This window comes from Arachis ipaensis, chromosome B10 (genome assembly GCF_059453495.1).
Source record: "Arachis ipaensis isolate K30076 ecotype BB chromosome B10, ASM5945349v1, whole genome shotgun sequence".
Taxonomy (NCBI): domain Eukaryota; kingdom Viridiplantae; phylum Streptophyta; class Magnoliopsida; order Fabales; family Fabaceae; genus Arachis; species Arachis ipaensis.
In genome coordinates this window covers 136,105,314-136,118,295 of record NC_142435.1, presented here as the reverse complement: position 1 = coordinate 136,118,295, position 12,982 = coordinate 136,105,314, and the positions used below count along the sequence as shown (strand labels likewise).

Sequence of the window (12,982 nt, the reverse complement as noted above, 5' to 3'; positions counted from 1 at the left end):
AAGGAAGTATAGGATGCTTAATGAATTTTTATTACAATGCATTGTATTTATTTGGCACTTTTACCGTACTGGGAACCCATGGGTCGGGGGTTCTCATTCCGTATATATCTCTTGTTTTTCAGATACAGGTCCAGGTGCTCAGAAGTGAGCTGCGGTTTATCTGAGAGATGGCGAAGATCTTTATATTCTCTACTTTATATTTTGCTTAGAATCCCTCCATCTTTATTTTGAAAAGCTTATATTATGTATCGAACTATTTTGAACTTGCCTATAGAGGCTTTCATGTTTTATTTGGGAGAGATTAGGAGGTATTGTTGTCATCTACTTTTATACTGTATCCTTGCCGGCCTAAACTTCGCGGGTCGCGGCTAGTGGCTATTTACTTATGTCATATATCCATATACTGTCCTTCCCTTATTCTCCTTTATGACTTTATCCTTATAACGTTTCGACTTCACCCTTTATCTTTTAGTTGTCGATGTGTGAGTGATACGACTTCACAATTTTTATTTTTACTCTTTTCAGGCTTCTTGATTAATACTCCTTTCAATTTTACTTATAATTATGTATAAAAAAATCCCCTTTGAGAGTCGTACCACCTTATTATCATTGACTTATGACTCGAGCATAAGGATTTGAATATTAGGGTGTTACATTATGGTATCAGAGCAGTTCGTCCTCGTGAGCCTGAGGGATGGAACTGCTTATGCTTCAATGCATGCTCTGAGTTTGTGCCTGTGCTAGTTTGGATATCTGACTGATACGTCTAGCATGAAGTTCATGAGTGTACCTTTGGTAAATAGAAGCACTTAACTTGAGATATTGAGACTGATCAACTTGATATCGATTGTTTGGTGTGTATAGGAACCAGATGACGCCTCGTGGACGCGGTGGAGGCCGTGAGATAGATCATACTAGTACTCAAGAACCGGAAACCAACTCGAATATCCTGGTAAACTTTATTCCGGCATTGGAAAACATGACTGCTGCTATGCAGGCCACTGCGGAGGCTCTTGGACAACAGATAAACAATAATGGCAATGGCAGAAATGGAATTCAGGGCCCGATGACACTAGCAACCTTCTTAAAGGTTAATCCACCTACGTTCAAGGGAACCACCAATCCGACTGAAGCTGATACCTGGTTTCAGGCTATGGAGCCAGCACTACAAGCGCAGTTGGTACTGAGGAGCAGTGTGTTGAATTTGCTACCTATCTGCTCACTGGGGAAGCATCGCATTGGTGGTAGGGAACCCAACGTCTCCTGCAGCAGGGGGATGACCCTATCACCTGTGATGCCTTCCAGGAGGAATTTTTTAAAAAGTACTTTCCCAATTCTGCCAGGACGGCCAAGGAACTTGAGTTACTGCAGCTGAAGTAGGGTGTTATGTCCGTATCTGTGTATACAAACAAATTTGAGGAGCTATTTAGGTTTTCCCGCATGTGTCAAGGAGCTATGGGAGACTTCGAGGAATAGAAGTGCATTAAGTATGAAGGAGGACTCTGGAGCGATATCTTAAGTTCAGTGGGACCAATGGAGATCAGAACTTTCTCAGGGTTGGTGAATAAGAGTAGGGTTGCTGAAGAGTGTGTGAAAAAGGCCACTGCAGAAAGAGAGAGTCATAGGGGACCTTTTCAACAGAACCGAGGGAGGGACTTTGCTCCAAAGGGTCAAGATTCTAAGAGAGCAGGTTATAATCCATAGCCCCAGCAAGCCCAAGACAATTCCCGAAGGAACAACAACAACAATCATCAAGGGAGGAGGTATGGAAAGCAACCTCTAAATGAGATGACTTGTAGGCGGTGTGGAAGCTATCATCTGGGAACTCCGTGTCGAGCTGAATTGGGACTTTGCTATAGTTGTGGAGGAGTTGGACACATGTCTTGGAACTGCCCTGAGAAGGTCAATCAGAATACTGCCAAGGGACAACAACCAGGTCATGTGTTCACTATGACGATGGAGGATACCGTAGATCCGACGGTTTGGGAAGAGGTAAGTGAAAGATCAGTAACAACGTGTTAAAAATACGCTTAAGTTGGTATTTGATTTTGGCTATCATAGATAGAAATCTAATGAATGTCGGTCATGCTAAGTTGTGGTTTAATACTTGAGGAAATAACTGATAGGATTAGTACTAGATGAGACACCAGAGTGGCGCAGCAAAAGTTTGTGGAAATATTAAAATAGAATAGTTGCAAATGGGATTAGAAATACTTTAGGTTTGAATACCTGGAAGGTTTAGTGAGCTGATGCCAATAGTGATTCGCAAGTAGTTAAGTTTAATTGTGGCTATGGGTTAGATTGATTCTAAAATAGCGGTATAAATGACTAGAGGTGTAATTGAATTCGTGCTTAAATTTTGATGGATAAATTATTAGACTTTGGATGATGGAGTTGGAAGACAGTGAATTGAAACATTGAGATTGTATTGAGGTTAATTTGAGGGAAACGGTAAAGGGTGGTAAGTTTCGGTTTTAGGGAAGGTCTTATGAAAGGTGAGATGAATGTAACATCTGATTAGTTATCGAGAGAGCTTATGTGAAGATTTGATATCGAATTTTCGAAGACGAAAATTTCTATTAGGGAGGTAGAATGTAAAACCCAGTCAAACCGTAATTAATTAAATAATAAATTAAATAGGAACGAATATGGTTAGAAAATTTAGCAATCGGAATTTGATAATTTAAATATGATATTTGGACTCAGTGAATTTTTCTGAGTCGAAAAACATAGTTTTCTGCGTAAAAATGCGCATTGAAACTTTGACCGGTAGCACCGGCTGAGAAATGTCTGGTACTGTAGCTGAGGAAATTAATTATAAGTGAATAAGGTTAAGAAATGAGAATTTATAATTTGGAAAGATAGAAATATTTAAAATACGATTTAAAACTCTAATCTTAAAGGTTTTGGCCCAAAGTTAGGCCAACGGACTAAACCAAGTGAACCGGGCCCAAGTGGGCCCAAAACCCAATACATATAAATATTAGTTACGAGTATTTCACCTCATTCACCCTAAAAATGAGAGGGAGGGGCGCATATAGAGAAGAGAGAAAGGAAATCTAGCTTCCCAAACTTCAAATCACCATAACTTTCTCTCCGGAACTCCGATTGACGAGCTGTTTTCGGTCACGTGTCTCTCTTCTTATCCTCTACAATTTTAAATTTTGTGGTGAGTATTCCACTGTCCTCTGCCCAGTTTTTATTTTTCCCTTTAAATTTGAATTTGGTTTGGGTTTTGAGGAAATCTTGTGATTTTTGTTGTTTAGGGGTGCTCTAGTATGAGCCATTAGTGATATTCATCACAAAATTCAGTGAGTTAAGGTAAAAAACCCTTTAACCCTTGTGATTTATCAATTTTATAAATCCTAGGTTGATTATAAGTGTGAAAATTGATTATGTTAGAGTATTGGGTGATTTTGGTGCACAATTGAAAGATTGATATTGCTTGTGGAGCTTTGGTGAGGCTTGGAGTTAAGGTTGGTGGAGACTTCCAAGAAGAGGCTCAATTATTTTGGCTACAAGAAGTATGGTTTAAGTTTCATTTAAGTATCATGTGGTGTGATGAGAATTCCTAGGATAGATGCCCTAGGATTAAGTTGGTATTAAGATATATAGTTGTTATGTAATGAAAATTAATGATTGGGATGAGAATTGTGTGAATTTGCATGTTTGGTGTATTGAGAATTTAATGAATTGGATAACGAATATTGGTTTGTGGAATATGCATTTAAATTGTGAATTTGGGTCGGAGGCCAAAAAGAGGTAAGGAAGGTAGGTGATATGTGTATTGTGTGATGTCATATGAGATTGAATGAATATTGAATATTGAGTGTGTGAATAAATGGGAGGAATGTGGAATAATAAGAAATTAAAAATTTAGAAGTGGAAGGAGACGAAATGGAATTGAATTGTGTAGATGAGGTAGGTTTAGTTTTGGTTGAGTGTTATTATTTGAATGTGGTTGGGTTGTGGTCATTTGGATGAGTGGAAATGAATTTGGCTTGTGAACATTGGAAAAATTGGTGATTTCTGTTTTTGGGTAAAAACTGATTTTTGACCAACTTCGGCGGTCAGTAACTCGGCCCTCGGAGTTAGGAATTCTTCAAATTTGAATTTTTATGAAAGTTTATTCAACGATATTTCCAACGGTTCAAAAATGGATGAAAAAGGAATTTTGTAGAAGAAGTTATGTGTGGCGGAAGTTTGAGGTCTGAAAATGAAATTCTGCAGCTTTTCAGACTTAGTAAAATTTTTAAGAAAACGTACTCCGACGCGCACGCATGGCCAACGCGCATGCGTCACTCACGATTTTTACTTTCTTACGCGTGTGCCTGGCCGACTCGTACGCGTCGCTGTATTGATGTAGATGCCTTAGTAGAAAATCCAGAGAGTTGCGCTGGTACTGTGCCGGTTTTGTGCGAGGAGCATAAAACGCACCCACGCGTACGCGTGACTGACGCGCACGTGTCACACTACCTCTCTGTTTTCCATGCATGCGCATGGGCGATGTTCATGCGTCACCCTACTTTTTCGCCTTCCACGCGTGCGCGTGGGTGACGCGCATGTGTGACCTTGTTTTCGGCAAAAATTGATTTTTGAGTTTTAAAGCCGAATTTCAGACTTCTAAGCCTCCACTTTCATCCTTTAAGTCCTAAATTTTTATAATATGCCTAGTAATGAAAAGAAGCTAGGACATGTGGTAACTTGTGGATGAAGTAAAGTGAGAATCAATTATGAATGATGAGTAATGATAATTGTATGAGTTGCTGAGGATGATGGTGGAAGTGCTATGTATAGTATGAGCTGGATGGCTGTGATAAGAATTGAATTATGGCTGAGTATGTATATGTATATGATTAATGATTAAATATGGTAAATGAATAATGATGAAAAATGTTGAATGTGATGTGTGACCCCGGGTAGTAGGCAGTGACATTGTCCACTTGTTCCGGGTACGAGATGAGGAAGGAGGATAATGAAAAATGAGTTTAATTATGTAGTCTTGAATGAATGTATGTTTGAGATGCCTGGGTAGTAGCAAGGGTTGTGGTTCGTCCCACTTGCTCCAGGTCAAAGATGGTGACGCCTGGGTAGTAGCGGTAGTAGTGGTGATTCCACTCGCTCCAGGTTTAGCTTTTAAACACCTGCCTGGGTAGATGCAGTGGAGTGATTCCGCTTGCTCCGGGTTTGGTATGAACTCCTCGGTAGATGTAGTGGTTAGCCCCCACTTGCTCCCAGTCGAGATTGATTTGAGATTTGTGAAATTATCTGAGTTTCGGATTTCATTGGGTAGATGCAGTGGGTTGGCTCCACTTGCTCCAGGTTGAGATCCGAGATTCTGTTGACCCTATGTCGTAAGTGTGGCCGGACACTGTGAAGATAAACACCAGTGTGGGTGTTGTGTGATTATGAATATGATTGTGAATAACTTGAGTTGGGGATGCACGACAGAGGGACAGTCCAATGGTTAGCTACCAGGACTTGTCGGGTTGGCTTTATAACCGACAGATGAGACTCATCAGCCATAGGGTAGGCATTCATCATTTGCATATGTTTGACTTGTTTGGGTTTGCCTATCTATTTTGTATTGCTAAATTGTACGTATATACTATGCTACCTGATTAAATGCTACTTGCTTTACTTGTACCTTATTTGTATATTACTTGTCTGTATTGCTTGTGATTGTACAACTGAGAGGTCCTTCATGCTGGTGTTGGTTGACGCTGAGGGCTGTTCTTGTTGGAATGGAATGATGATATGAGTAATTTAAAATGATGATTATTGAATGAGATAATTTGAGTTCCCTAGGTTGACGTAGTGAAGTGATTTCACTTGCTCCGGGTAGAAAATGAGATAATTTGAGTTCCCTTGGTAGACGCAGTGAAGTGATTTCACTTGCTCCAGATAAAAAATGAGATAATTTAAGCTTCCTGGGTAGACGCGGTGAAGTGATTTCACTTGCTCCAGGTGAGGATATGAAGTAACGATATAGAATTGTTGAGACAAAATAACTGGTGATGGTTTTGTTTATGATTCTGATTCTGATTCGTTGGAGAGTTAGGAAGTTGAGAAGCATGAGGAAGATGAATTAGCTTTAGCATTCCCTATGACAGTTGTCTATTTATGGATTAGCGAGGACATAGGGTGAATGTTTGGTGAAAGGAAGTCTAGGATGCTTAGTGAGATTTTATTACAATGCATTGTATTTATTTGGCACTTTTACCGTACTGGGAACCCATGGGTTGGGGGTTCTCATTCCATATATATCTCTTGTTTTTCAGATACAGGTCCAGGTCCTTAGAAGTGAGCTGTGGTTCATCTGAGATATGGCGAAGATCTTTATATTCTCTACTTTATATTTTGCTTCGAATCTCTCCACCTTTATTTTGAAAAGCTTATATTATGTATTGAACTCTTTTAAACTTGCCTATAGAGGCTTTCGTGTTTTATTTGGGAGAGATTAGGAGGTATTGTTGTCATCTACTTTTATACTGTATCCTAGCCGGCCTAAACTCCGCGGGTCGCGGCTAGTGGCTATTTACTTATGTCATATATCCATATATTGTTCTTCTCTTATTCTTCTTTATGACTTTATCCTTATAACGCTTTCGACTTCACGCTTTATCTTTTAGTTGTCGACGCGTGAGTGATACGACTTCGCGATTTTTATTTTTACTCTTTTCAGGCTTCTCGATTAATATTCCTTTCAATTTTACTTATAATTATGTATAAAAAAATCCCCCTTGAGAGTCGTACCACCTTATTATCATTGACTTATGACTCGAGTATAAGAATTTGAATATTAGGGCGTTACATGTTCTGTATGTATATTATATTCATAAGCTATTTATGTAAGAACTTTTGTACACATGTATATGCTTGTTTGTTTTCAAGATAAAGTATTTTTTCGATTTTCAAAAAAAAAAAAACAGCGATACGGTTTCGAGTCAAAGGCTCCTATTTTATTATTAAGTATATGAATTCATCATAATACTTCTTGCTATCAGAGTGGCGCAGCCGAAAGCGTGACACTCTAATAGTGAGGGTGTTACACCAAACACGCTAATGTAATTTGTCATAATTTTGTCACTAATCTAAAGCTATTTTGTATGAGAGAATAATTTACATCCCAAAATCGTGACTAATAATTAGCTAGTTAATTTTTAAAAACTAATAACTTACAATATTTCAGCAAGATGTCAATTCTAAAAAATTTTACAAACAACTCAAATCAAAAGATTTTCCTTAAAAACGGTTTTTTTTGCAATTGGATAAAAAATTTGTCGTTATTTTTAATGCAAAGTTTTAATTGGAAGTTTGCTATTAATTTGAATTGAAGTTTAAAATTAATATAATTTAAAGACAAGTTTACGAATTCAATATTTTTAGAAAATGAGAACATAATGTTGATAATTTTCAATCACAAAATATACTAGAAAAATATAGAATAGATAAGATAATTAAATTGTTATATATGAGGATTTATTTGCATATGATCGTACAACTTTGGGAGAAGAAATAAAAGCCAAGGCAATGAAATAAATTGATTTTATTGCATATAAGCAGAAACAGATTTGGAACAATAAAGAAGCAATGTGGATATCTTCTGGCAAAGGTGTGCATAGATTTGGTCAATCAATTACATATATTTTTTGCTTTATATCTTCATCATAATCGCTGACGTTGAAATTGATATCTGCATCAATGCCACGGAACTTGATCGCAGCTCGACCATATGCCCTGAAAATAAAATCAAACTTGCACACTAAAATTCAAATCCATGAAATATTTTTCATTAGCCAAAAAGAAAAAAAAAGAACCGATAACAAAATTACCTAGCTACAGCATGTGCTGTGTCAAATCCACCTATTCTTCAATCGCTGAGAGTGGGGTCACAGGGTGCATCTTCCAATTCAAGGTGGACAGAATCAGAAGCTCCATTCTCTGAATAGTCTTTGACTCAAACACATATTTTGCATCTTCAACCTGATGATGATTCATGATCAAATAATCACATTATTAGAAACGTCATGATGAGTTTTCTGATATAAAGGAGAAAAAAAACACGTACTTGAAGGTCCAAGAGAAGAGGCACTTGAGTTTCTTCAACTTTAGCAGCCAAAGAGATGCAAGTGACAGAGGAAATCTCATTTAGAACAAATGAATTGTTAAAGAAAAGAAAAGAGGCATTGGAAAGCTTATTACCTGATCGAAGTCCTTGTTTATACTTTTTAGCATATGATCTGAGGGGTTTTGAAGAGCAGGACAAGGAAAACCATTGGAAGCGAAAAACTACATACAAGATGATGTTCTTATGATAGTATTATAGAAATGATGGGCATTGAAAATATGAACTAGTTAGTTAGTTGGTTCTTAGTTGTATATTAACCTAAATTGCAGTAGAAGCAGGTCCAATGTAAACTGTTTTGCCAGCAGAGAACAAACAGAGATTATCAAAGAATTGAAAAACTTCAGCACTAGGCTGATGGATTGATGCAATAACTGTCCTTTGAATGGCATCTTTATGATCAAGGGATTTAATTCTTTTCATGACATAGTAAGAGGCAGCAGTGTCAAGTCAGTTGGAGAGATCACTATAGCATAGTTTTTCCCATGAAAGACAACAGCAGCTAATCTTTGTAGTTGCTTCGTTAATATACACCACCATAGAAATTCTGTTATAAATCAATATTTCATGTAGTTATCATTGTGAGAAAACTAATCTCTATAGAATTTGTAACAAAAACATGTAGTATCTTCAAACCAGAAAATTAGTATCAGTACCAAGAAAGATAAGAACATGTAGATTTAAGAGCAAACCATCCTGTGGAGTCACGACTCTCATAGTTCTTTATGGTATCCAACAGTTCAAGGGCTTCTAACACAAACTTCGTATATTCACTAAGTAAAAAGAAAAGAATAACAATGATATTTAGCACTTGAAGAGAATTTTATATATAGAACCTCATATATAGAACCTCATATCAATTTGCAATAAATTAATTAATCACTGAATAGCAATATAGTTCAATGCATTTATCCTTCAAATTGGGGCCTGCATTATATTTGCACATATGAAACAAAAGTTCAGAGACGGAACCATAAAAATAAAAATCCTTCAAATGCATTGAACAACAATGATATTTAGCACTAAGTGGGGAGAAGAAGCTTCTTATACCCCTAATACATAGGTTATTTCATTTAAATCCAAGTCAGCACCAAACACACAATCATGTTTCACTGCAAGGAAATCAGAAAATCTATCAAAATTGCAGCCAGAGCATAAGTAAAAATGCTCAGAAGCTAAAATAAATAATGCAACATATATCATTCAAGAGTCCACAAAAAACTAATTTTCGTCTTTTTTTTCACTATTATTTTGTACTCTAAATTTTGATAAAAAGCAATTCAACAAAGAACTAATATAACTATTCAGCAGAGAAATCTAAATTTAAAAAACTTGATAAAAAGCAATTCAGCAGATTCAGACAAGAACAGGAAGGAGGAGCCAAAATCAATAGTCATAAGTCATAACAAGAACTGGAAGGAACAAGAACATGCAAATTCCAGATAAAAAATCTTAGCAATTCAAATATATAGTTCATAAACAAACTTCATTCTATACCACAATCATAGAAATTTTTATGTTTCAGATTTCACAAATTACAGGAACATACAAAATTCATACCTTAGAATTTAGAAACTCAGTTCTCTGCAGCAGCAACAGTTGATTTGCAAACATAAGAGCTCTCCTGGATCGTATTCTTTGATTTTCAACTTCAAGCAAAATAGGAAAAGGACAGGGTTAGCGCTACGGCTAGGGCTAGGGATAATGAAATCAGAACAGAGTCACAATGGAAGGGTTAGGGTTAGGGATGAGAAGGAGGCGAAGGCCTACCTGAACTAACGGTGATGAGAAGAGACGATGACAAACCTCCGGCGAGGAGAGAAGAAGCAGCGACGAGAGCGGCGGCAGAGGGAGCTCGTAAGACAAGAGCACGACGGAGAGAGCTCGTGCGACAATGGTGATGAAGGGAGAAAACGCGATGAGAGCGGTGGTGGAGGGAGCTTGTGCGACGCGAGCGGCGGCGGTGGCGCGACAGCGGAGGACGTCAAATCTTCGATGGAGAGAGAGAAGCCATGGCAGTAATCCAAGAAAAACGTAAAAAAAAAGTGAAATGAGGGATTGAGAGTAACATTAACCAATCCTTTATTTTAATATTTCCGAGGGATTATTTTAAATTACACACAGATTTTCTGTCTGTAATAATTTTATAAAATCACAATATTCTGTTTATTTAATTACAGACAGATTTTTTGTCTGTAACTATTTTTCACAAAAATAAATTAATTTTTTCGACAGAATTATCGACGGATTTTTTTTTTGTCTGTAATTTATGCTAATTCATTTTTTTTTATTTTCCGACAAAAAATCCTCTGAAATTCCGTCTGTATTTCCGTGGGATAAAATTCGTCGGAAATATCCGTCTGTAATAACTAGTTTTCTAGTAGTGAATCAAAATTATTTTGGAATTTATTCAATAAAGATTAAACTGAGCTAACTCTTAAATTAATTAGGATCGTCAAAATGAGCTAACTCTTAGATTAATCTGTTGGACTAGCTTGTTTACTTGACTTATATATATGGGTATTTGACTCTAAAATCAAACTCGTAAAAATACAAACTTAAACGACTTAGTTTGATTAATCAGAAAAAATAGCAAATTAAGTTGGTTAACTCCTGGGCCAAACGGATGCCTTATGTTTTTTTTTAAATAAGCCAGTACATTTTTTTTTATGGATCCAACTTGAAATCCGACCAACCCCTGAAAAAAAGTAATACGATAAACTTAAAAATGTTTTTTTTTTGTGGCTAATATTTTTTTTTTTCAAAATTGCTCATCCAAAAAATTAGAGGTTTTTTCCAATATTAATTTTTTTTATTTTGGTAAATCAACCCAAATTTTGCATTCATGAGTAACCACAAATTATTTAATTTCAATATTTTATTTTATATGATATATAGGTCATAAGCCACACATACTCATCGCTAATATATGTTGACTAATATTACATTATTTGTAATGGTATGCACCTACTAATTTTGTTTTTCACCGTCTATGCGAATGTGGCGTTCTTGTTTTGTTTTTACATTGTTCGGCGGCCCTCTACAGGTACAACAACCATTCTCACACACAGGAAAAAATGGAGCACAAGTATTTATAAAAAAATCGCAACCACCAGGCCAAAAATTGCAACCATGGCGAGGGCAATTATTTTTTTGAAGCTCCATGTTTGTTGGTGTTTTTTGGAGAGCAAATCCTACAAAAAAATGAAAAAAGAAAAAAAGAAAAAAGTGTCATACATAATATATTTAGAATATCGTAGAAAATTTACAAAATAAAGAAGAAGAAGAAGAAAAAAAAATGGATGTATCTGGATTGACTTTTAAAATGTTTTTTTTTTGGAAAATATTTTTATTAGAAAAATAATTTTATTCTTAAAAGACAGTGTTTTAAAAAATATTTCATTAAAAATCTCTTATATATATTCTAAAAAGGATCCACGTTGTTTGTTTAAGTAAAAGCATGTTTTTATTGCTTTAGAGAGAAAAAAAGAAAATACAAACACATTTTATCAACCAAAATTGAGTTGGCTTTAAAATGTAATACCATACTAGAATTCTTTTTTGTGACCTCAATTTGGAGATTGAAAGAAAATAATTAACAAATTTTTTTAGAAAAGAAAAAGAAAATACATAGAAGATGAGAAAGAAAATACCATTAGTGGCCATCAAAGCAAAAAAGATCATGACAAATGCTATTTTGACCGTAATCTTCACCATGTTTTCAAATTTTTTGATTTAAGCCTAAGTTGGAGTAACCAAACAAATTAAAATATTTTCTCTTTTGATGACTTCTATTAAGGCTTTCTCATGCATATTTATAGAGTTGGATGAATACAGAAATTTAATAACAACAAATTATAATATATATATATATATATATATATATATATAATATTAAATTTTAGATTTTTAATTATATTCTATTCATAGTTTAGCAACTACGAAAATCGAGTCTATTTACTCATTCTTCATATTTTAAGTAAATTATATCTCTCTAAAATTAATTTTTTTTTTAAAACTAATGCTGAAATATAATATTCCCCTAAATTATTTGCCACTTTCATCATTTTTTTTCTAATAATGTTCGTATTTGTTTGTGCAGTTAAAAGAAGTACCTTAAGCAGAAATAAAAGGAAAAAGTTGTATTTAGATATATTTACAAAAACACTTTTTATTAATAGAATAGAAAATAGTTAAGCTGTTTCAACCTAACAAATATATAAGTACTTTTTAAAAAAAATTAAAGTTACGTTCATAAGTAAAAAAACTATTTTACACAACATGGTATTTTTGAAAAATTAATAAAGAATACAATATACATGCCATCTTCTAATAATATTTTAATTAAAAATATTTTATTTTAATAATATTTTGTAATATATATGACACATTTGTATAGTGATTAGATGATTATATTTTTTAAATATATATATTTGGCTTTCTATAAATATAGGAAAAAATTTATAATCATAATATTCTTTTTACAAATTTTTTATTTCTTCAACTGCATCTCCTAGAAGTTAGTCAGGACGTGTTTCTCAAAAATCGTTTATTTTTATCTTTATTTAAAAATATAAATAAATTATTCAAAAAATAAAATAAGTAGTTAATTGGGGGTTGGGGGTGGGGGGATACTAGTCAATGATCAATTATGTCCTTAGGATAATTAATTATTATGTTAGAAAATGTTAAATATACTTTTATATATTTTTTTTATAATACATTTTGAGTCATTGATCCTAATTAAGTTTAGTTTAACATATTTATTCTATAAATTTCTTTTTATTTTAAATCTTCTTAATATGTATGCATAAATATAAAAAGAAAAAAATATTTCTAATAACAAAAAATAGT

At 34.6% G+C, this 12,982-nt stretch overlaps 1 protein-coding gene and 1 long non-coding RNA gene across 4 annotated transcripts; both read right to left on the bottom strand.

The window, feature by feature from the left end:
- Positions 1–7,450: 7,450 nt before the first annotated feature.
- Positions 7,451–10,180, bottom strand: LOC107624214 (cyclin-D3-1-like). 3 transcript variants are annotated; one of them, XM_088483645.1, is made up of 8 exons: positions 9,899–10,180; positions 9,689–9,777; positions 9,179–9,240; positions 8,785–9,055; positions 8,206–8,292; positions 8,072–8,109; positions 7,836–7,986; positions 7,451–7,740 (listed from the first exon to the last, which is right to left on the bottom strand). In XM_088483645.1, exons 4-7 carry the CDS (start codon positions 8,843–8,845, stop codon positions 7,867–7,869), a joined length of 306 nt encoding a protein of 101 aa, XP_088339771.1. In that variant the 5' UTR covers positions 8,846–9,055; positions 9,179–9,240; positions 9,689–9,777; positions 9,899–10,180; the 3' UTR covers positions 7,451–7,740; positions 7,836–7,866. The 3 variants fall into 3 exon arrangements, with proteins under 3 accessions (XP_088339771.1, XP_088339774.1, XP_088339766.1); XM_088483648.1 differs by having other exon boundaries at positions 8,785–8,901; XM_088483640.1 differs by lacking the exon at positions 9,179–9,240 and having other exon boundaries at positions 8,785–8,901.
- An 808-nt stretch (positions 10,181–10,988) lies between these two features.
- Positions 10,989–11,909, bottom strand: LOC148581834 (uncharacterized). The gene is made up of 2 exons (XR_015892434.1): positions 11,782–11,909; positions 10,989–11,322 (listed from the first exon to the last, which is right to left on the bottom strand). It is a non-coding gene; the product is annotated as an uncharacterized LOC148581834 (long non-coding RNA).
- Between the last annotated feature and the right edge of the window lie 1,073 nt (positions 11,910–12,982).